Source organism: Eublepharis macularius, chromosome 17, assembly GCF_028583425.1.
Source record: "Eublepharis macularius isolate TG4126 chromosome 17, MPM_Emac_v1.0, whole genome shotgun sequence".
NCBI classification, from domain to species: Eukaryota; Metazoa; Chordata; class Lepidosauria; order Squamata; family Eublepharidae; genus Eublepharis; species Eublepharis macularius.
This window is the reverse complement of record NC_072806.1, coordinates 30088509-30111454: the sequence shown is the minus strand read 5'-3', so window position 1 is coordinate 30111454 and position 22946 is coordinate 30088509. Positions and strand designations below refer to the sequence as shown.

The 22946-nt window shown below is 47.1% G+C and overlaps 1 protein-coding gene across 1 annotated transcript; it reads right to left on the bottom strand.

Annotated features, from left to right (window-relative positions):
* Positions 1 to 96: 96 nt before the first annotated feature.
* Positions 97 to 14385, bottom strand: ADORA2B (adenosine A2b receptor). Its single transcript, XM_055001598.1, has 2 exons — positions 13538 to 14385; positions 97 to 1551 (listed from the first exon to the last, which is right to left on the bottom strand). Exons 1-2 carry the CDS (start codon positions 13891 to 13893, stop codon positions 864 to 866), a joined length of 1044 nt encoding a protein of 347 aa, XP_054857573.1. The 5' UTR covers positions 13894 to 14385; the 3' UTR covers positions 97 to 863.
* Positions 14386 to 22946: the final 8561 nt, after the last annotated feature.

Below are 22946 nucleotides of genomic sequence, written 5' to 3'. Positions count from 1 at the left end.
GCCAGAAGGGCTAAATAGGTGCTGTGTCTTTTTTGTCTTTTTTTTTTTTTTAAGTGTAGTGACAGAGAGATGGCTAAGTAGGGCTGGGGCCTTCGCTGCTCTTGCCTTTTAGCAAAAAAAGGACGATTTCTGCAAAAGAGCAGAATTCAGCTGTGCAGCCAGTCTTCAAGCTCAGGGCTGATGCTTCCATGAGAAAGAAAACAAAGCCCACATAAATGAATTACCACACAATTCCTTTTATTAAAAAATATTACTTCCAACAGGGCTCTCCTCTGAACCAATTAAACTCCCCATAGTCCACCCCGCCCCCCCGCACGCACACACTTTTTTTTCTTTTTCCATCATTTTAAAAAATAAAACATTTGAGTTATACTGTAACTGGCCTATATTAGACTGTTTCCCATTTGAGAATACCAGTAGCATCAAACAACTGATGACAAATTTACAAAGAAAACCAAAGGCAAGGAGAAGGGAACAGGCCTTTATGTTTGGCAGGTGGGGGAGCAGCTACCATGTGGGTGTTCACAAACCGCACTGTTCCTCATCTTCCCTTACTTCCTCCTCTGGAAATTATTTTTGAGCAGTTTTTCAAAGAACTTAACCCCTTACCCCAGCAGCATAGTCGGAAAACCTGTCACTGTCATGGATGCAGGAATTCAAATTTCCCTTTATTGAGGAAGAAACACACATCTTGTCCTCCCCCCCCCAAGTTTGATCCATTAGGGGCTCAGACAGCATGTAAGTTAACTGTAGGATTCTTCCAAGAGGCACAAAAGTTTTTAAAAAATTAAAACCTATCTGAAAAATTACAGTACAAAACTTGGGCCAGTTGTAAAGGCTTGCCAGAGGAGCTGAAGCAGGCCTCAGAGGCACACGGGGGAGGCACTGATGTTGCTGACGGCCAGGTGGCGGCTGCCTCCGGCACCATTAGGGTACTTGGGGAAGTCCTCGGCCTTACAGAAGATGTATCGGGAAAGGATCCTGTGGAACGTGTACCGGAAGTCCCGGATCCTGTAGGCATAGATGATGGGGTTGATGACCGAGTTGGCATGCGAGAGAACGATGGCCAAGTTCATGGCCCACTTGGGGTTTTTAGCCATGTGGAAGAAGGTGAGACAGTTGAGGACGTGGAGAGGGAGCCAGCACAAGGCAAAGAGGCCCACAATGATGGCCAGTGACTTGGCGGCGTTGACCTCCTTCTGGAGGGTAGTCCGGGATTTGCCTGTGAGCTCCATCTGACGCAGCTGCTTGCAAGCCACCGTGAAGATCTTGACGTAGATGCCCATCATAATCAGGAGAGGCAGGAGGACACAGCCAAAGAAGTTGAAGTAGACCATGTAGCTCATGGTGACCACGCTCTCAAATTGGCACTCGACCAGGCAGCCATCCCAGCCGCCCCTCTTGGTCTCATTGCCGGAGGCTGTGCAGTTCTTGGTGGCCGTTTCTCTCTCGTTCCAGCCCATCAGTGGTGTAAGGCCAATGCTGAAGGAGAGGAGCCAGAGAATGCTGATGAGGGCCCGAGCTCGCTTCCCGGTCACCAGGCTCTTATACCTGCAACATACCAAACAATTCACTCAGGACAGCAGCACCCAAAGGGGAGGCGGCTTCTGAACTGGAGGCACAAGCCACCTTCCAAAGGAGCTTGGCTCTAAATGCATAGAAGTCTCCTTCCACTCCTCCATCACTTGACCCATGTGAGCAGAACACATCTTTGGGAAAAATTCAGAAAGCCTTTAGGGAAATTAACAGCTTCTCCCCATGAAGAAAGGTTCCCTCCCTGTTAGGAGCTGCATAGCAAAACTATCACTGCTTTCTCTTACTTTTTAGAAGTTACCAGATTCCTTGTATTGGCTATAGCCATTCATCATTTGCAGCTCAGACCTATTTGCATGCCTAGCAACCAAGAACAGGCTAGACTGCTGTGATTAACAGGCTAGGAAGAGGAGAGCATGAAGTGAGCCACAGCCATAACTACTACTTTACAGTCAGTCCCAAGGCATTGTGGGTATTTGGCTGGTAATAATCTTGAAAATGCTCATTAGAGTCGCTGTACTTTGGGCTGCTGTGAATTTTCCTATTTGTTTTGGGACTGCAAGCTTTAGAATTCTCTAGAACGTTTCAGGACAAAAAAACCAAGAGGGGAGTGAGACACAATACATAATTTGTGGGACTCACCTCCACAGGGTGGAGGGCTGGTCACTTTTTTTATCCATAGAGAAATCTGTCACCAGCTGATGAGTAATGGACCCTCAGTGTTCAGAGGCAGCCTACCTGTGATCAACAGAAGGCCATTTCAGCTTTTGGTCCCCCTGCTTCTAGGCCTTCTCTGACACCTATCTGATTGGCTACTGTGTGAAACAAAATGATGTGAGAGGGGTTGTATGTGCCTGGGATCTGATTTGTGCCACTTGCCTGTTCAATTTTCTTTTTTGGTAACCAATCCAACTGAGCCCTCGCCTAACACCCCCCCCAACACACACACACACACAATTCCAGCTACTTCAGTCATGGAATCTGAGCATGCAATCCACTGCAGGTGGAACAAGCACCATCAACCAAAACTAATTTCAATAGCTGGGCTTTTCCCTCCACCCCCACGGAAAGGACCAGTATAGGAACCCACATCAGATCATATTGACAAGAAGAATAGAACAAGAGGGGGTGCAAGGAAGAGCCAGGGGTGAGGGTGGTAACCTCAAAGGATGAGCTGTTTGTGAGGAGGCGGGGACTGACTCCAACTGCAAGTCTCCCCTAGGCATTAAACTGAGGGGGTCCAGAGTTGCAGAAGATGCTACACACGGCTAGCAGAAACCAAGAGCAAAAGAAGTCCATGCTGGGCAGGCGGCTGTGAAGTTGGATCACTGCCACTGCCTCCCTCACCAGCAAAAGCCCCAATCCTGCACATTCCCCCACCCACCCCTGGGAAATTTTGCTTTTGGCCTGAGTGCCAAAAATCCTTGGCTGGAAGTAGCAGCCCCTTTCATGCTCTGCTGCATGGTGGTCAGAGAGGCTAAAAAAGCACAGGCATACCAGCCCTCAAGATGTAGGGAGAGAATAACTCGGCTGGCAACCAGAGGAAAAGTCTTAGGAGAAGACAGGCTGCAGCCATGTTTTCTAATCCTCCACCCTTACACAACCCCTGCCCCCAACTCTTAATTGCATTTCTAATTAGTATTTGGCTCTGGTCAGTTTTTTTAAATTCAAGGCTATGACTACGTCCCAGCATTCTTCTAGTCTTCCCCCAGAGCTTCCATGGAAACAAGCTGCATCTAGTCAATGGAAATTTTGTGCTGAAAATAAGGGGAGTCACACCAGCAATAGCAGGAGGGGGTGCCAATGTTTTATTCTTGCCCCTCCCGCCCCACACCCCGAAAGGCAGATGTTTAATAGCTTGCTGATCAACGGATCTGCTTTCAGCATACGCTTCTGCGCATTATCAAGCCATGCAGAACCTCAGCTGGCAGGTCTTTGCAAGAACACTGCAGGTTTGCAAATTAAAAAGAAGTGTTGCCAAATCTGAGCAAATGAGACTTAATGGACTTTCTAGCTCAAAATTTTGCAAACAAAGTGGGATTTAATAACCATTGGGTATGACTTTAGTCAGTGTGACAGAATGCTATATGGGTGTCCGGCTAGAACTAGGGAGAGCTGGGTTCAAATCCCCACTAAGCCATAAATTGCGCTTGATAACTTTCAGCCAATCACACTCATTCAGTATATCCTCCCTCACAAGGCTGTTGTGAGGACAAAATGAAGTAGGGAGGAGTATATGCATGTCATCCTGAGCTCCTCAGAAAAGGGCCTCCCCAGAAATGCAAATCTTAAAGCCTGGTTTTCTTAGGTTTCGTTTCATTGCAGGTCAGGAGAGATCTGAACCCCAGAAGAAACTGCAGGTTCCTTAGAACAGAGAGAGAGCCTGGTCTTTTTTGTCTGAAAGGGACCAATGATGCCGGTTAAATAGTACAGAACCCTATCACATTTTCAAAACACACAAAAGTGATGGGATCTCATTTCGAAAAATTTAGTCGTTGAGAAATGTTATTTGTGGCTTGTGGTCCAACAGGCTGGGGAAATGGTAATTTCTGAGGATTTTTTGACCAAAGATTATTTTAGTGATGTTTGTTTGTGAGACTAGCTTGCCCCTTCTCCCGTTTCTGAATCTACTGCAATCAGAACTGAAAGGAACCAGCATATCTAATCTCCTGCCCAAAACCTGGACCGTGAGCCGGAGACCTCCTTGCATAAAACAAACGCATGTGTGCAAAAGTTGAATTTCCAAGTGAACGGGAGCCACATTATGAGCCAGGGCATACTACTCTACTGTGAGAAACAACTAAAAATTTAAAACTACAAAGCACCCTTTCAGAGAGGGCACTTCCCACAAGACCTCTGCATGAGTCACCAATTCTTTTACCTCCAGCCAATCAGCCTCTGCTAGTGGCAAGACTATTTTTCCCCATTGGGTATGGCTGGATCATCACTTTTGCTACACAACGGAATCTCCAAACCGCAGAGAAGGCTGCCTGTCGCACCCCTGCATCAGTCACTGGAATAATCCAGAAGTGAACACAAATCAGCGCTGTGCACAGACCCACAAGAGGGGTGTGTGTGGCTTCCCTGAATACATTTTTTTTTAAAAAGGAACCTTAGGGTTTAAGAGTAAAACATGTCTCCAGTTTTAATCCAGGAAGGGAGGGTTATCAAAACTGGCGAGCACTTCTTTATCCAAAAAACCACACAAGCTGTCGTCTTCCCCCATATCCAATGCTGAGATCAAGTGGTTCCTGCCTTCCAGTGTTTTGGCAAAGGCCCTGGTATGTTTTTCCAGTTTTATCTTATTAAATTAGGATTTACTTTAAAGAGACTGGGGAGATTAGATTCTGGAATCATGTCATGCTTTGACTTCTACCGTACCCCCTCCTGCAAGGTTTCTGTCTCGCAAAGAGGGCATGGGACAGGTTTGCCACAAGAGATAGGGAAAATCCCTTGTTTCAGGTGGCTCAAGTGAGCAAGTCAAGCCAGGTCTCTAAGTGGAGAGGAAGGCAGAAAAACGTACCAGGCCACTAGCACAGCTAACTTTCATCTTCAAATATGGCTTGCTACTCCCTTCCTTCTAGCCCTGCTGCTCAAAAGAGAAACCTATCCAGGAGAAATTACACAGGAAATGCTGTTGAATGGAAGTTTGACTAACCATTAGAAAACATGCACACACCCTGTATCAAACAGCAGTTAATGGCACACTGGACAGAAGAACAAGGTGGCAGCCCTGCGCCTGAGAGAATAGAGTCCAATTCCCCTTCTCCTCCACAGACACATTTGTTCACCTCAAAACAAGTCAGTCTCTGCCTTGATTCTGCTGGGTGTAAAACAGGAATAATGCACCTTCCAGAACAAAGCCTGACATGCAGAACAACTTTTTTAAAAGCACTTTTAAATTGTTAAATTATTAAGGCACAAAAGGGATTGTTTTCTCATGCTTCCAGTCATTGGTAATGTAATGTAATTATGGATTCAGCTTTTAATGCTCAGAAGTGTCTTTGGAGCCACATCAGCCTGTTTGTAACAACAATCATTTAATAATTCATGTCAAAAAATGGGGTGTTTTGTTTTGATTTTTAAAAATAAGCTTTAATTCCATTTCCATAATATGCCTGTGAGGTTTGCAGAGTTGTTATATCCACTTAAGTGTGTGCGTGTGCGTGTGTGTGTGTGTAATCCAGACAACTAAGGGCCAGGAGAGGGATCTAGCTAATTATTATTAGCCTATTAAAAGGGGGCAGCTATGGCAGTGGTGCAGATTGCAATCGGTGCTTATAACTTAAGTGCTTGCTAAACACCTTCAGCTTATATTTAGCATTTATATGTACAACATTTCCAGAAAAGTGACATTTTCACTAGCCCCAAAGCTTCCATATTTGGTTGCCTAGAGACCATTTTGTCTTGCCGCAGGCAAATAAACAGCCAGCTATTTCCAAGCCCAATATTGCATTTGATGAGTGTTCAGAAGTCACAAATACTGTCTCATTAAACCTTACAACTGATCTGTGAGGTAGGCCCAATATCGTCTTTGCAGATAAGAGGGCTGCCCAAACACATCGAGTGAGTTCATGGCCAAAGGCAAGGCGCCTGTGGGTCTCTGCTCACCCTTCAGGGCAACTTCAGTTCCCCGGCCATCTTGAGAACAGCGGCGTCAGAAAACCTGAGCCAAGAACTCCATTCCCTCCCCACCCTCAGCCTAAGACTGTCACCTGCTTTTCCTCCTCGGGCCAAGCAGCTCGTTGGATTGGTTTTTTGCTTCACAGCTGCATCTGAACCACTCAGCAGTGGTTTGGGGCAAAGTTCAAAGCATCTCCAGCACTTGGGTCTGGCCCGAGGCCCTGCCGGCTCTGGGCAGGTGCTGGACGGACTGCAGTCACTGGCAGCATCTATCCACCTGACAGTCACTCACACCATCCTTGGTCTTATTTTTCAAGCTCACCTGACTGCCTGCGGATTCTGAAGTGCGTCTCCGCTGCCCATCTCTGCCTCTTCCCTGGAAATCCCATTTGAATCCTGGAGACAGAGCTTTGGCTCTTCCAAACTCCAGCGGCCCACTCCGCAGAGGGCAGGGCATTCTTGCTTTAGGTTGGCATTTCACCAGCTTTGTCACTTGGGGTTTTCTCCTCATCACCCAAACCCATACAAGGAAATAGGAACCCATGAGAAAATGGGTTTCCCCAGGAGAGGAAACACCTGGCAGAAAACCAGGTACTAAAAATAAACTCTATGAAGAAGGGAAACAAGGTAACGGGACCCCTACCAGCACCACTGGGTGATAAACTGTGTGACTTGTGCTAATTACAAAAGCAATGAAACTAGATCAACCAGGACCAGGAGGAGAGTGGTAAGTACTCACAGAATCCCCAGGTAGGCAGGAAAATGCATGTTCGTAAATTCTTTGATTTTTTAAAAAATTGAATACCTGCCTGATGAGGAGAGAGCGTGCTCCAGAAGGCACAGGCTGGAGAGCAGTTGAGAGTCAAAAGGAGGGGAGGGGCGTAATGGGAAGCTCCCAAGCCCCTGGGATTTTATGGAATCCCAGAGGAGCTTTCCAAATTATCAATCCCGCCCCCCCCCCCATCCTTCACTTCTGTTAGTAGCAACAGCAGGAGAGCTACCCAATACATTTTTCTCTGGATAAGGTCAACGGATGTGCCCTGGGAGTTCCACACTGCCTATTCATGTGCAGGGCCAACGTGGACCAGGTCTGGCACTTGAGGAGAGTGGGGTTAAGCCCCCCCCCCACACACACACCATAGCATTTTCTCAGCTGGAAACAGCCCTTATTTCCTCCCTTGGGGAAACTTAACATAAATGCAAGAAAGCTTTCTCAACGCAACTGCTTCAGTTTGAGAAAACAGCCCTGGGGGCGGGGATGCCTTAAGCCCCCTCTCCCTACACACCACAGTCCCAATCCGAATCTGCAGTGCTCCCAGAGTACATCTGTCAATCCAAGCCCGGTAAAAGGGTTTGCGCAGTTGGGTGCTGCACTGCATCATTCTAGGTAACTCCAAACTAAGCAAGCGTATGGTCTCGGCTGCTGTGGCACGAGCAGACAGGAAACGGTGGCATGTCACCGTCTATCGCCCATGTTTCACTATCTGGTGATTAATAAGGCTGCTGGGCATCCCCCCTGCCTGTAGCCCAGCCACTCCCCAAAAGACACCACTGGGAGCCCAAGCACAATTAATCAGAAATGCCCCTGTAGACTGGAGAAATAAATCCTTGGCAAGTGGCCCATGATCTGACATCTTTTTAGTGCCCTGGGCTTGTGGCCAGAAAGACCCCAGTGGAATCCCATACAGTTTCCTGGAATGATGTCCTCGAAAGGCCTGCCAGCATTTGGCTTGGCTCACTTGTTTGAATCATTCGGATATGGGAGGGCCAGAGAATCCGCATTCTTTGGGCCACTGCAGACACAGCAGAACTGCAGCAGAAAAGGGACAGGAAACCCACAGAACCCAGAGCATGCCAAAGGTGCAGGTAACCCACTAAGCCAAACAGGCCACCCACCACAGCCACAGGGGTTCTAGTCCACGGTGGGCTGCCATGCCTGGCTTATCCTAGAAATGCACTCTCCACCCTCTGCCAGCAAACCAGGCCAATTTCAATTGCCTCCAATGCAATCACACGTCATTTTGATTATACAAAATGACCCGCTGAGCCCAAGACCCCTCCCTCCCAAGACGGCGTCCTCTGCCGTCGTATTGTCTGAAGCAACCCAATCAATGGTTTCTCAGTCACTTTATCATCTGTAATCTTGAGTGAAGAATGAGGAAGGAATGCCCTTTCCAAGGAGGCGTTTGTTTATGCTCAAACTCCTGCGGCCGTGTGGTTGTGGCAGTGGTTTTTTTTTTTAATCGTCTATCATTAGGGACGGCTGGCTTCTCTTTTCAAGCCACTGACATCATCAGGGAAACACTGCTCTTGTGCATTACATGTCACTTCAAACATGAGAGCTAGTCACTTGGTTTTCACCATACCGCATTCACATCACACATCAATTAACATATGGACCTCGCTACTACAAGATACAGCAATGGTCACTATGTTTGATGGCTTTAAACACAGTTTTAGACGAAGTCACTGGGAAGGTTACACCTGTCGACCATTACTAGCTATGATGGCTAAATAAAACCTCCCTGATCAGTGCAACCTACCTCTGAATGCCACACCTCAGGTCAAACGAGGAACTGGACTTCATGTCCTGCTTTGGAAGCTTTCTGGAGGTATCCAGTTGGCTACTCTAGGGTGGATCTTTGTTCTGGCCCTGCAAGCTAGGTTCTTTATGATCTCTGACGTACATGAAAAAGCTCAGTGGACATCAGACCATGATGGATGCAACTCACAGAACCTGGCAGGGATTTCCGCTATCATGGGGGCACTTTTTCCAGTTGTTGCACTTACGGAAATGTGTACAGCCCACTGAGGGATATATAGAGACTCAGAGTAGCTTGTTTGGGAGTAGATCTGACATCTTTTTAGTGTTTGGGAGTAGAGAAGAGCCCAACTGTCATGTCAGAATCCACCCTCTATTACTCTTGCCACATTTTCTTTTTATGCATGATCTGTTCTCCAAAGGAAATGCATCATCTGTCTTAACAGATTTTTCTACTATTTTTAGAATTTCACTGTTTATAAGTTCCTATTTTTACATTTTTTAAAAAACAGTTCATGCTTTTCTGTTGCAGATTTAAGGAATACAGGCTAAACCCACAGGAAAAGTTACCCATTCACTTTGCACATTTTCAGAAAAGTGGGATTAAAAAAATTTGTTTAAAATACAGAAAGAAATAAAGTTTCAAGGTAAGCTTAACCATTATCAGCAAACCACACTGCTGGTCCCACTCCCGTCTCTCGAACTGACAGGAATGAATCACAGATTGCTACCAGTAACCGGTTAACAACTTCTCTTTTCTGCAGCTGATTCTTCCCGTCCCATCACCCAGGCAGAGCTTCTACCTGCTCTGGGCTGCTGGATTCACCTGTTGGACCTCTGGTAGTTCAAGGCACAGAAACCTGGCCAGGAAGAGAGTTTGGCCACCCCATTCCCATCTCACCGAAGTTCAGACTGTGGGATTCCTCACATTACAAGGAGACAGCCTCCGAGGGACAAAACACAAGTTATGCTACGTCACTGTGGGGTTTTTGAAGGAAGGACTTGGTGGGCTGACGTCATAATATTGTCGACAATGTTATCATTTTCATTCTACCACTTTTCTTTCCTGCTGTGGCTGGTCATGGAGCAGAAAATGCAGTGATTAATGTAATAAACAAATCACTTGGAGGTGATTGTGTTTATTTCCATACTGGGGATGGGGGAAGAGGAACTCCACCCGGTAACCTCTGCAAATGAAGCTGCTATGAAAAAGCCGGGAAGAGAAGTCAACCCCAAAGCTGGGGCCAAGCAGAACTCCGGGCTGCAAAAATGTTGAGAATAAACTCTTCAGGGCACAAGACTGCCCCCCTCTCTCTCACACACACACTGGCGATATCCCATAGCCACATTTCTGATGAAGAGGCCACATCCACATGGAGGTTTCTGGCTACCTTGGTTTGGCACAGCCGCACAAAACTGGAAGTGTGGGGAGAGGCCACCCACACGTCTCTGTGAGGTCCCCCCCCTCCATGCAAACACACACACACAAGAAAAGCCCTGCTGGATCTGATCAAGGGCCTATTTGGTTCAGCATCCTGTTCCACACCAGCCGACCAGTTGCCCTGGAGGGCCAGAGAGCCAAAGGCCTTCCTCCTAGGACAGGTGTTGAAAGGTTTGCTGCCTCGGAATGCGGAGGTCCCCTTTAGTCACCACGGCTAGTAGCCACAGGTGACTCCATGAGTCTCACTCCCATGCTCACAGCCATTACTACATCCATTTGCAGTGAATCACACCATTTAATTGCTCATTGAGTAAAGATGTATTCCCTTTTGTCTGTCTGGAATCTATTGCCCATCAACTTCATGGGTGATCCCAAGTTCTAATATTATGGGGGGGGGGCGGGTTTCCCTCTCCTCTCTCTGCCCTATATATAATTTTATAAACTGCCATGTTTCCCATAGGTATCTTTTTTTTCTAAGATGAAAGACACTAGACCTTTAGCCTTTTCTCATTGGAAATGTGCTCCAATCCCTTAAACATCTTGTTTGCCCTTTTCTGTACTTTTCCCATCTCGGCAATGCCCTTTTTGAGATACAGTGACCATAACTGCACACAGTATTCTGAATAAGGCTGCCCCATAGCTCTATACAGGGGTGTTACAACACTGGCTGTTTTATTTCCAATCCCTTCCCTAATCACAGCGTGAGTTTACCATTTTCACTCAAGTGCACAACAGGCCACCGGAGAAAGTCTGCTGTGAAGCCCACACAGGGTCTCAGGCTGCCCCACAGCCGTGCTCCATCAGTGACTTCCATGGCTTTCAGACAGCCAGTCTTTGGGGACCTCTGTGCACTGCAGAGGATTCTGGGAAATTAAAGCGCACCAAAAGAGACTTGCTAGATCAGATACAGGGTTCATCCCGCCTAGCAAGCTGTTTCCTATAATGGACAAACCGATAACCAGCCTACAAGCAAAACACAGCAAGCTAAACTTATCCCTGTCTTTCTCCTCCCTCCAGCAACTGGCAGAGATAGACTGTAACTGAACATGGAAGTTCCATTTTGCCATTCTGGCTAATAGCTATTGATGGACCAATCCTTGAATTTGTCCCGTCCCCTTTGAAAGTCATTTACGCTAGCGGCCATCACTATATCCAAACATCTCTCAAATTTGTACCCTGCTCCTTCCTCAAAGGGGCTCCAGGTAGTATACTTGGTTCTTGCCTCCCTCCATTTATCCTCACAAGTGAGAGAGACTGGATCCAGGACGCCCACCAGCTTCACTGCTGAACAGGGATTTGAACCTGGGGGATCCCCTGTCCTACTCATTCTAACCACTCTGCCCCATTGGCTGAGAGTTTATCGGTTCCACAAGTTATGTCAATGCACAATTATTTTCTTTCAGCCATCCCCCATCTATTGCCCATAACTTCACTGGGTATCCCCGACACTGAGCATTTTAAGTCAATGAAAATGTTCTCCCCCCCCCACCATCAATCGTGCACCAGCTTCCACTGGGGCTTCATTACTCCCCCCCCCCCTTGAACTGAGAGTACCCCAAGGGCTTCCCCCCAAAGACATCCTGCATGGGCAGCACGCCAGTTCTCTGAGGTCCTCAGCAGGCATCTGAAGAACATCAACATTTGCCTGAAGACAGTTTGAAAACTTCTAGAGTTTGCAGCTACAGAGAAGCCTGCACAGCCCCAAAAGTGGCTGATCACTATCTGGAGGGGCCCCTCCAGCTGCTTGGTGGATTCCCTTTCTCTATCAGTCCCAAAAGCACATGTTACTCAGCAACCCGTGTCAAAGGTTCCCATAAGATACAGCATATTTTTAGTGCGTTTTATCCAGCCCCTCTTCCAAGATCAGTACGGAGTATATCATTCTCCCTGCCTGCATTTTATTCTCACTGCAACCTTGCAAGGCTGGTTCCAATGAAAGAGGGATACTGGACCAAGGTGATGGGGTTGCCAACCTCCAGGTGAGACCTGGTGGTCTCCCAAAATTATAATTGATCTCCAGATAACAGCAGCTGTTTTCTCTAAGGGAACTGATATCTTTGGAGGACGGACTCTATGACATTATACCCCACTGAAGTCCCTCCTCTGCACTTCCCAGGCTCCACCCCCAAATCTCCAGGAATTTCCCAACCTGGAGTTAGCAACCCTACCTAGTGGGGGGATTATGAACCTGGGTCTCCCAAGTTCCCAGATCGACACTGATGCATCAAGAATTCTTGTGGTCTCTTGCAATTTATATAATGTTACCTGTAAAATTCTACTTGTTGAAAGTTGTATATAATTTTGTTATGAACATTAAAAAAAATTGAAAATAAAAATAAAAAATAAAGAATTCTTGTGGTCTCAGCAATTGTTACAAATAGCCCTACAAGGTAGGTCAGTACTATTACCACTACACTGAGCAGGGAGTGCACTAAACCAGAGCGGCTTGCCTGAGGCTCTGAAACTGAGTTGAGACAATTATCCAGGGTAGACTGCCCCTAGATATGGAAGTTTGGGGGGGGGGTTACTGTAATGGGTACCAGTCCTTGACCATCTTATCCATGGCTATTAGCCACAATCACTGGGTTTGACAACAAGCAGCGGGTAGGGGGAAATCGCACACCTTTTTGGTTCTTTATCCTGGATTTTGTACCAAGACAGAACAGTAAGCAAGACACACAACTGGAACGCCCAGATGTTCCATAGAAGTCCCTTCATTTCTTCAATGCTCTCAAAGTTTCTAGAGCTGTTTTGTATTTTATTTACTTCCCTACTACCAAATACAAACTCTGCCTTCTAGCCCAAAGCAGGCACCCCATGCCATTGGATTGTATTTGCCTTTCCCATAACCCTGTGATGTGGGTCACTGTGAAGCCCATTAAACAGCTAAGAGAACTTGGGCCGACTTGGCCAAGGCAGCCCCACCCAGACAAGTGAGCTGCACAGCCAGGGAGGAGGCCAACCTTGGCTGCTAATGCCGGGCTTAACCACACAATGGGAGATTGCAGGCGGTAAATTTTGAAGCAGTTCACAGTTATCAGGATTGACTCAATGAACCTACAACAGAGGCGGGAGAGCAGTGCTGGCTTCCCTAATCCAAGGCCTTGCTCCATCTTGAGATGCATGAGGCCAACCATCTGCCCCAGAAAGCAAGGGGGGAAACATTTTAAAAAGGAAATTAGAGGCCACCCGTCTCGGCCTTGGGGCATACGACAGAGCCAGCCGCCACCCAAACCCCCAACCAATGCTAGGCCATCGTGCAGACAGCAAGTGCACAGCAAAGAGTATTCCAAGCCAGAAGTCTCCAGATAGCTCGGGCAAGTGAGCCAGGCTACATTTGGTTAAACCTCTATGCATAGAAACCTTTCTGGGAAAACTCTCCCCCAGCCTGCTCTTACCTCAGAGGGATTTTGATCGCCAAGTACCGGTCGACAGCCACAGCCAACAGGCTAAAGATGGAGCTTTGGGTGAGCACCAGGACAAAACAGGCCAAGAAGAGGCAGCAGTAAAAGTTGGTGTGGAAGCCGACGCTGATGGTGATGGCAAAGGGAATGGCCAGAAGCCCCACAGCGATGTCAGCCACAGCCAGAGAGACCAGGAAGTAGTTGGTGGCGTTCTTCAAGGTGCTGTTGATGGCCACCGCCCAGCAGACCAAGATGTTGCCAGTGATGGACAGCACCGCGATGCCCAACTCCACCGCAATGTACAACTTATCCATGCTATGATGGGCAACTGGGGCCAAACTGGTGGTCATGTCAAGGACGGGGTCCTGTCCACGCCACAGCAGGTTAGAGAGAGCAGCCAGGCAGCAGGCAAGGAGAAAGCACCCATCCTAAAAAAAACTCTTAACGGCAGGCACAGGGAGACAGACCCGCCAAATAAGCCAGACCAACCTGGCTTCCTTGGCACCACACCCACTGGGATACATCTGCAGCCATTGAAAAAAATAATAACAGCACTGGCAGCAGCCACTGCCACTTTGCCCCCACGAAGTGCCACGGGGTAACGAGAGAGCCGACTGTCAGGTCAGTCTGGTGAGCAAAGGACTCACTGATCCAGTCTGGGAAATGGGCACAGGCCAAGTCAGCAGGGCACAGAGTAGCTCTAGCAGGTCCTAGCAGACGCCCAGAAACGCAGCTCCTGGAACCCGCCGGCGCCAAAGAGACCGCCGGGCAGCTCGAGGCCGTCCTCCTTCCAGGCGCGGGGCACCCCCGGCCACGCCAGACGCCCCGCAAAGCCTCCAGGACGTCCCACCGACGGAGTCGCCGTTCGCTTCTAGCGCTCCAGCGGCAGCTTGCGCGGCTATTTCTGCACATGGGCACGGAGGGGCGGGGCCTCTGGGAGCTCAGCACCCGATTGGTCGAGACGCACGGCCCAGCCCCTCCCCTCCAATGCCTTTACCGTAATTTTCAGACGAGGCGTACCAATAAAAAATCCCAAATTATGTTACTCGGTCAGAGACGCAGAGTTCTGTGACACCTGGGAGCGGACACAAGGAACCCCATTCTTGTTTGCTGATCCTAATTTCTCGCGTTTTGTATTACTCTCAGTGTTCCAAAGTTATAATAGGGAGTGATTTTAGTGGATGAAACACCGTTGATACTCCCCCCCCCCCGACTCCTCAAATTTGTGAATGTTTTACTATTGTGCTTCTCCTGTGGTTCCTCCCCGCCCCGCCCCCCACTGCTTCTTTCCCCTCGGAAAAATTGTTGGTATTTTATGATGCTGGAGTATTGTTATCGTTGTGGTGAGCCCCCCTTCTGTATATAGGGGTTGGTTTTATTCATCCTCCTGAAATGCTTGCGACCTTTCTTATTTGGCAGCTGCTTTTAAAAATTGTACTTATTCTGCCCTCCCCAAATTGTTTGATCAGTTAACACGTTTCAACTTCATTGTGGATTTTATGATGAAAGATGCTTCTGGCATCATTATATGGAAAACAGTCACATAACGAAAACCGAATTTCCTACTCTTTTATCTGTCTAGAGTGACCCTCAGTGCTTCAGGAACGTTCAAATGCTTTTGCATCAATACCGAGTTGTTTCATAATGCTGCAAGATACCTCCTACAGGCTTAAAGGAAGAAAAAGGAGACTTGGTGGTGTGTTACAAGGAGTGGAATAAATGGGGAGGGAGTGGGAACCGCAGTGATGGACAGCCCCATGATCCTAAGCAGAGTCAGTGCTTTTTTTCAGCTGGAACTGGGTGGAAGGGAGTTCCGGGGCCTCTTGAAAATGGTCACATGGCTGGTGGCCCGCCCCCCTGATCTCCAGACAGAGGGGAGTTGAGATTGCGCCATAATTGCAAGTTATCATTTTTGCCGAGGGCGATTTAAACTTTATAAAACTCCCCCCTTATTCCAGCTGACCCAAAGTGATGTCATCGTGGGGTCCTGAGTTCCACCACTGAGCTCCACCACCTCTTTTCCCAGAAAAAAAAGCCCTGAGCAGAGTTATTCCCTTCTAAGCACCTTGACTTCAGGGGACTTCGGCTTTGGATGGGACTGGAAGCGAGCAGTCAATGAGTCAATGCTGTTTTTAGAAAGTTGGTAAGGACAGCTTTCTCTCAGAGGGCTTTTATCTGGAAAAAAGATCCACCAGAAAAGCTGCTGTTTTTCATTCCTGTTGGTATGTGTTTTATGATGCGGATATGAGAGTCTTCTGCAGAGGTTTATGACTTGTGCTGATTTTAATAGTGGATCGCATTGTAAACAAAGGGCTTTGCTACCGGGTAGTATAAAACGTGGAAGGAAAAGCTAGGTAGGTAAGGATCACTGACTGTGTTTTTGAAAGGAGAAACAAATACATAGACGCTATTACAACATAAATTAGCTCCATTGAACCTGCATGTTCAGAGGCAATCTACCTCTGAGTACCAACTGGTGGAGCCAAACAGTGAGGGAGGTTCATAGCTTCCATACCATTCCTGGAGGCATCTGCCAGAATGCTAATCCAACAAGTGTGTAAAATTTTTACACATGATTAGTCATTCAAAAAATTGCAAGTTATCAAGATTCTAAATTGAAAAAAAAAACCAGAAACTGATGTTATCATATCAGTGCTAGTTTTATACACTAACCTAATTAATACAGCAATAGGGACACTTACTCAAAAAAGGGAAAGGGTGAGGAAAAACAACAACTATTTGCATGATTAATAAACAGAAGGTCGATAAAATCGTTGACAATAATTAATAAACTGTTACAAACATGTACTGTTTTTCATCTTTAATGTCTATGACCAAAGACAGGGCTTAGTGCAGAATGCATAATTCACATCTGTCAAAAGAAGTTATCTATGGAAATCTGCCAACTGATTTTTAATTTTTTTAAAATAGCTTTTTATTAGTTTTCTCATATAGTAATAGGGGAGGACAAGGGAAAAAGTAGGTAGGGAATATCAAATATATATCATAGAGTCTGCTCGAGTTAGAATTCTACTTATCTATGTCCTTTCAACATAACATTTCATCAAACATTTAACTGTGATTGATAATACATTACAGTAGTGTCTTCATATTGTTACATTCAAGTCAGTATACTTATTTTTTATCCATTCATAAAATGGTGTCCATGGGGCTGCAAAATCTTCTTCTGTTTGTCCTTTCATTAATGAAGTTAGTTTGTCCATTTCTGCATTTTCTATTATCTTTTTTAAAAAACATAAACACACAAACTCTAGGAGATAGTAGAGGAGAAATAAACATAAATTCACAATGCCTTTTTAAAAAGACATATAGAAAGGATCTGTTCAGAGGTGTATCATTCCAGTACATGATAAAAGGAGGCTCTCTTTCCACAAGCTTGTCAGTACTCGCTTCTGGATGTTTTCAAAACCTGCAGTAGTCTGTTCCTTTCATTAAGTAAACCGTGTTCCAGACAAAGTCATCCAATTTGCTTGTAAAAATTCTGAATTTATTCCCTCCTCATCATGAATCTCCCCCAACACAGAACATTTCAGCCTTTCTGGACTTTCAGCGACAGACAAAGGCTGCAGATATTCAGCACAGAAGGATCCAAGGGAGACTGGAGTAGAATCCACTGAGCAGGAATTTACAAGCAGGTTTGATACTGTCAGACGTGGGCCGCTTCTACATGGAGTCGATTATCTGTGGAGATCTTGTGGCTGCTGCAAATACAGAAGCAAACAGCGGCACCATTGCCACCACCGGAGAGCTTTGCCAGATGGCTAGAGCATTATAATGTTACCATTGCCACAATCTCCCAGTTCCCCAATTCCATTTTAAAGAACTAACATCTCTAGCCCCTTTTTACTACTGAGTTATAACTCAGCCAAAGCTACAAATTTGCCTTCTTTAATGGAAGCTGGGAACTAGTATTCCCAAAGTCCCCAAAAAACAAACCTCCAGTGTATGGGTGGTGAGGGAGGGGGGCTGAGGGGGAGGGCAGCTGATGTAAGGAAAATAGTGCCAATGTGGGTAGAGCTTGCAAAAATGCATCCTGTCCCATCCACATGGCATCCAAAGATGCTCTGGTTGCAATCTGTTTTTGAAAAAGAAGATCCTAGCACTACCTGAGGAACCCGGCGGCAGACCTTTGGATGGTGGAGCATGCTGAGTTTCACTTGAGGACTTACAGCTGGGCTGGTGATCCAATACCTCCCCCTTCTCCTGGCCAATTGAGGCACATCCCTGAGCAGAGCCTCACAGAAGTGGCCCCTCACCTCCTCTAGCTCTAGCCAGGTGCATAGCACCCTCTCCCCTTCCTAGAGAAAAATTCCTCTCATGCTCAGCCATGTTGGCCAACATCCACAGGGAGACCTGGGGGGTGGGTGGGGCTATTTCGCCAGAGCGTGGCTTTTCAAGGTGCCACATCTATTTGCATTCAAAGCCCCCCCCCCCCCGCCTGGGAGTGCAACTGAGGTTATCCGCTAATATTCACAGGAGAAAGCACTCTGCATGTGTTCAGAGACCCACTGTAAGACCTGGTGGCAGGTTTCCGGTGCAAACGCCCATCCTTTGTGCCTCAATTGCCTTTCCCCATACCTTTCTAAAGGAAGCTGGGAACTAGCCACCATGGGGCACTGGTTAGAGTGACAGACTAGGATCTAATCTGGCCATGAAAGCTCACTGGATTTACAGGACTGTTGTGAGGATAAAATGAAGAGAAGGATGTACGCTGCTTTGGATCCCCACTGGAGAGAAAATCAGGGTATAAATTAAGTAAATAAAATAAACAAACCTGTCTCTGCCTTTGTGGGGCAGGTCCTTTTAGCCCCCTTCATGTGCGGCAGTACCCTCTTCTGTGATAGGAGGGTTCTGCTGCATCTTCTTCCATTCCCATTCTTTTGGTTTTTCCTCCTATCTCTCTTTTTTCAGCACTTATAGCTATAATCCTGTGTTAAGTTATATGGGAAACCTGGGGTACTCCCATAGGATGAGGCTGTAGTCTGGTGTTTTTGTTGAAGAGGCTGGGTAAAGAACGTGCTGCCCTGTCACTCTACATGTTTACTTGACAGATTCCCAGGCAAGTTTATTCATTTCACATATTTATGTCCCACTTTTCTGTCGTCTGCTCAAAGATGCATGGTTCTGCGACCCAGCACAACTTTTGGATCCTTAAAAACAACAAAAAAATTCAGGGGCTGCCCATATGCTAATCACTTCTTTTGTGGCATCGAGATTCCTCATCATAAACAGTATTAATTAGTCATCTCTGACCAGGTCTTTGTACAAACTTGGCTCCTTTGGGAGTGTGTGGGGCTCATATGGCTTAATGAGGGCAGTGCTGTGTTTAAACGGGGGGGCCTTGGGTTCAGATTCCTGTTCAACCAAAAATCTTTTTTTCCCCCTTTTATATAAAATGACCAACATGGTATTCATTTCAAATACAAAAAAGGACAAAGGACAACAGAGTTCTACACATCACAGAAAGTGCCTTAATTTATCTCTCACCTGGTTACCTGTTCAGGACTTCAGTTCCTATGCTTTCTATTCTATTAAATGTCTGACTTGACACTAATTACTCCAATAAATTTCTGTCTGCACTGTACACCAACAAGCACCTTCTTGGTTTTTAAAAGAGGAGTCAAGGTAGTTTGGGTCCAGCTGTCCAGCTATACAATGAGAAAGGCACTTCTTGACAAAATTCAGCCAAAAATCTTGTGACCGGTTCAAACCTACTTCAGAGGGGTTTGACAAAGATAAAGGGGAGGAAGAACAAAATCAATTTAAAAGTTAATAGCTACAATAATGCCTTGTAATGTATGTTTGCTTTGTTTATACCATGCGGGTAGTTTCTGGAACCTGAACCCCCGATCTTTTTAAGAACGAGCAACGTTCCTGCTTCTCCTATGCAGCCCCTGAATTGTGTGTGTGAGAGAGAAAAGGATGTGTGGACTGCGGAGTGCAAGCTGCAGATGTCTCCATGGTAGAGGACTGTCGCTTTTGCCCCTCCACAGCTCTGGGGAAAGTCAGGTGTGGCAGGGAAGTGACCTTCCTGGCCTGATATGGTCTGTCACCCTCCCCCCATATCTTTAGGGTTTGGGGGGGGGCATTTGTAACTCTAGGCACATTTTGGAGCAAGCCTACGGAACACAGGAGGGCATGCTTCCATATAAACAGGCACAGAGTTGGTTACAGCAACCTTTGAGATAGTAGGGTGCCTTGCGTTTATCAGGATGGTATACATGTTTCACTCCTGCTCTGTTTTATTTATTTACTTACTTCACTTGTACACCACTTTTCTCACCAGTAGGGGTCAATATCATTCTCCTCTCCTCCCTTCGATCTTCACAACACCCCTGTGAGGTAGGTTAGACAGACAGTATGCGACTGGCCTAAAGTCACCCAGTGAGCTTCCACAGCAGAGTGGGGATTCAGACCCAAGTCTTGCAGACCATAGTCTTGACGCTCTAACCACTACACCACGGTGGCCCTCTATCCTACCCTGTGAAGTAGGTTAGGTGGCCTTATACTTGTCTCTGCTGCTGAGTTGGGCGTGGCTAATTCCTGGGATGCTTCCAGGACCCAACCTGCGACTGGGCTCTAGATTGTTTTGCCCAGAGTCTAGAACTACGTAACTGATCTTCGCTATTTGCATCAGAATGCTCATTTATGCAGATTAAGTTGAGCAGTCTTGCAGTTTTTTGCTAGGCAGTGACCTCAGAGAGTCCACCTACTATTGCATCTCTGTGTGAGTTCGATACAAGATTATATTTCCCAAAAGGCCTTGGGGGAGCAGACTCAACTTAGTAGAGCCAAGCATATAAGTGAAAGAGGTTCTCTTCTCCCCTGCAGCTCTTTCTGGGGAATCGTTGCTGCTAGAAAATCCTGGCTTCTTTTGAGACTGTCTTGTTCTCACCAGGGTGGCTTTCCTCTGTAGAACCAGCAGAACCTCACAGGCCCCAAGGGGGGGAAATACAGCCTCACAAACAGTCACAATTATGACTCACCAAGAGAAACACCTCTCGGTGTGGCCACCAAAACATGGCTTCCGCTTGGAGGTCTGTCAGAGCATGCACGGTGACATGGGGTGGGCGTTTTATGCCTGACAGTGAAATTGTAAAATTAGCTCATTTTCAAATTGAGACACAAGGCTAGGGGGTGTTAGACCTTTGAATCTTGTGCTGGAAAAGAGTCATTAGTTGGCATCCAAACCTGACAGCCCCAGCTAGTGGGAAACTGGACACAGAAGAGAGTAGTAAAGAGAGGTAAACAGAACCTCCCCATGCAGACACAGTCAATCTCAGAGTATGGCAATTCTGGAAGGTATCAGCAGGCTACAGTGTTCAGGGGGAGGGGCTGTGGGTACCAGTGGTATCTGTTTTGATGCCAGAGGTCCCAGGCTCCATTCCCCAGCAGGATTTCCAGTTAAAATGATCAGACAGACCCTGGAGAGCAGCTGCCCAGCTGAGGAGATAATACTGACCTTGCTAGACCAAGAGACCTGCTGTAGCACAGTGGTTAAGTGGTTTGGCTGCAAATCAGCACTCTGCTGGTTTGAATCCCACTTCTGCCATGAGCTCACCAGGTGGCCTTGGGTAAGCCACTCCTCTCAGCCCCAGCTCCCCAGCTGCATTGTGGGGATAACAACAACATTGATTGCTCACCAATCTGAGTGGGGCACTAATCTGTCTAGAAGAGTGGTATATAAGCGCTGTTGTTGTTATTCAGGGCTTTTTTTCTGGGAAAAGAGGTGGTGGAACTCAGTGGGTTGCCAGCACAGGATGACACAATGACATCACTTTGGGTCATCTGGAACAAGGGGGTTGTTTTTAAAGGTTTAAATCGCCCTCGGTGAAAATGGTCACATGGCTGGTGGCCCCACCTCCTAATCTCCAGACAGAGGGGAGTTTAGATTGTCTAAACTCCCCTCTGTCTGGAGATTAGGGGGTGGGGCCACCAGCCATGTGACCATTTTCAAGAGGTGCCGGAACTCCGTTCCCCCGTGTTCCAGCTGAAAAAAAGCCCCGTTGTTATTTGCAGGGCTATTGTTAGAAACAGGGTGCTGGGTTAGAGAGCTCTTGGTCTGATCTTGCAAGGCCATCCTTGCGTCTGGTAAGTGCCACTGGCCATGACAGCCACAAATGGAGCCCCTGTGATGCAGGGAATGGTTGTGCCCGTAGCAATCTGTTTGTGGGCTTCCCAGAAGCATTTGCTTGGTCACTGCCAGGACTGGATGTACCCAGCTGGGCTTTCTTTGGGTTCCTCTCTTCCTCCTTGAGAATAATTTCCCCCCAGTGCTTTCAGATGCAATACACCAGTTCCATTACTGGACATGCCCTTTTCCTGTCATTCTTGCTAACTGACTCTTTATGGGCATCGCGGGAGCTCTGCTTTCAAAGTCAATTGCATTCCAGTTTGTCAGGAAAGGCGCTGAGAGGTGGCGGCAGGGACAGCTCCTCCAGCGGCTGGCCATGGATGGCAACAGCCGGCTCCCTCTGGGCCACGCAGATGCCAAGAGGATACACCACTCTGGGCGCTACCATCTATTTTTAAGACTTAGAAAAATAAAACCACCACCCAAACCGGGCCTGCAGGTTACGTTTGCTCCTCGTCATTCTTGTTTGAAAAACAATCCCACAGTGGAGTACAAAGGCAACCAGGCTGGTGCAAGTAAAAAGTTTACAGCAACATTGCAGGGAGGGAGGGCCACGCGGCATTGCTCAGCCAAGGTGGTTTATTAACAGACTCGGCGCCAACCACTAAATAGGCATGTGACAAGCCTGGCACCGTGGCCTAAAAGACCAAGGCTGTGCTTGGTTTTTTGCAAGAGCGGCAAGTGGACTGTGCTTGTGAACATGTCGGTCGTCTCAAAACACACACGATGCTGTTGAAATTTTGGGAAGTTTCTCGCCTCGACTGTCTCTCTCCCCGAGTCATTATTCTGGGCATGCCATGTGCTTGGAAGGATGCATGCCCAGCACAGAGATGTAACAGGCAGCCTTCACCAATGGGGAGTAATTCTCTTGGGGTGGGGTGGGGCTAGGTCCTCCACTCACACCCATTGCAGAAAGGAAACAGAATTACACCCTAGTAGTGTAAGAACGAATGTTCCTAGTAGAGTCTGGCTGAAGGAAGCAGGATCAGTGATCTATGCCAGGAAGCAACAGGCAATTGTATTTGCCAGTCACATCCAGTGCAACGATCACATAAACCATTGGAAGCTGATTGCAAACGTGTGGCTACAGAGATCAATATGCAGAGTTGCAACAGGTAGTCTTATGTCTAGTAAGCCTTCTCCTCTTCTGGCACACTGACAATCCTATCTGTTGTGGGTTAAAGGTTGGGGAGCACGCTTCTCCTGTTGGGGTGGGCAGAGGTCACATCAGAAGCTGTACAAACAGCA

What these genes read in the sequence shown, in the direction of transcription:
- ADORA2B (XM_055001598.1), bottom strand. Translation starts at nt 13,893, where the DNA reads ATGACCACCAGTTTGGCCCCAGTTGCCCATCATAGCATGGATAAGTTG. An exon ending in GCGATCAAAATCCCTCTGAG is followed by an intron (nt 1,552 to 13,537) that starts GTAAGAGCAGGC and finishes GGTATGTTGCAG; the next exon opens with GTATAAGAGCCTGGTGACCG.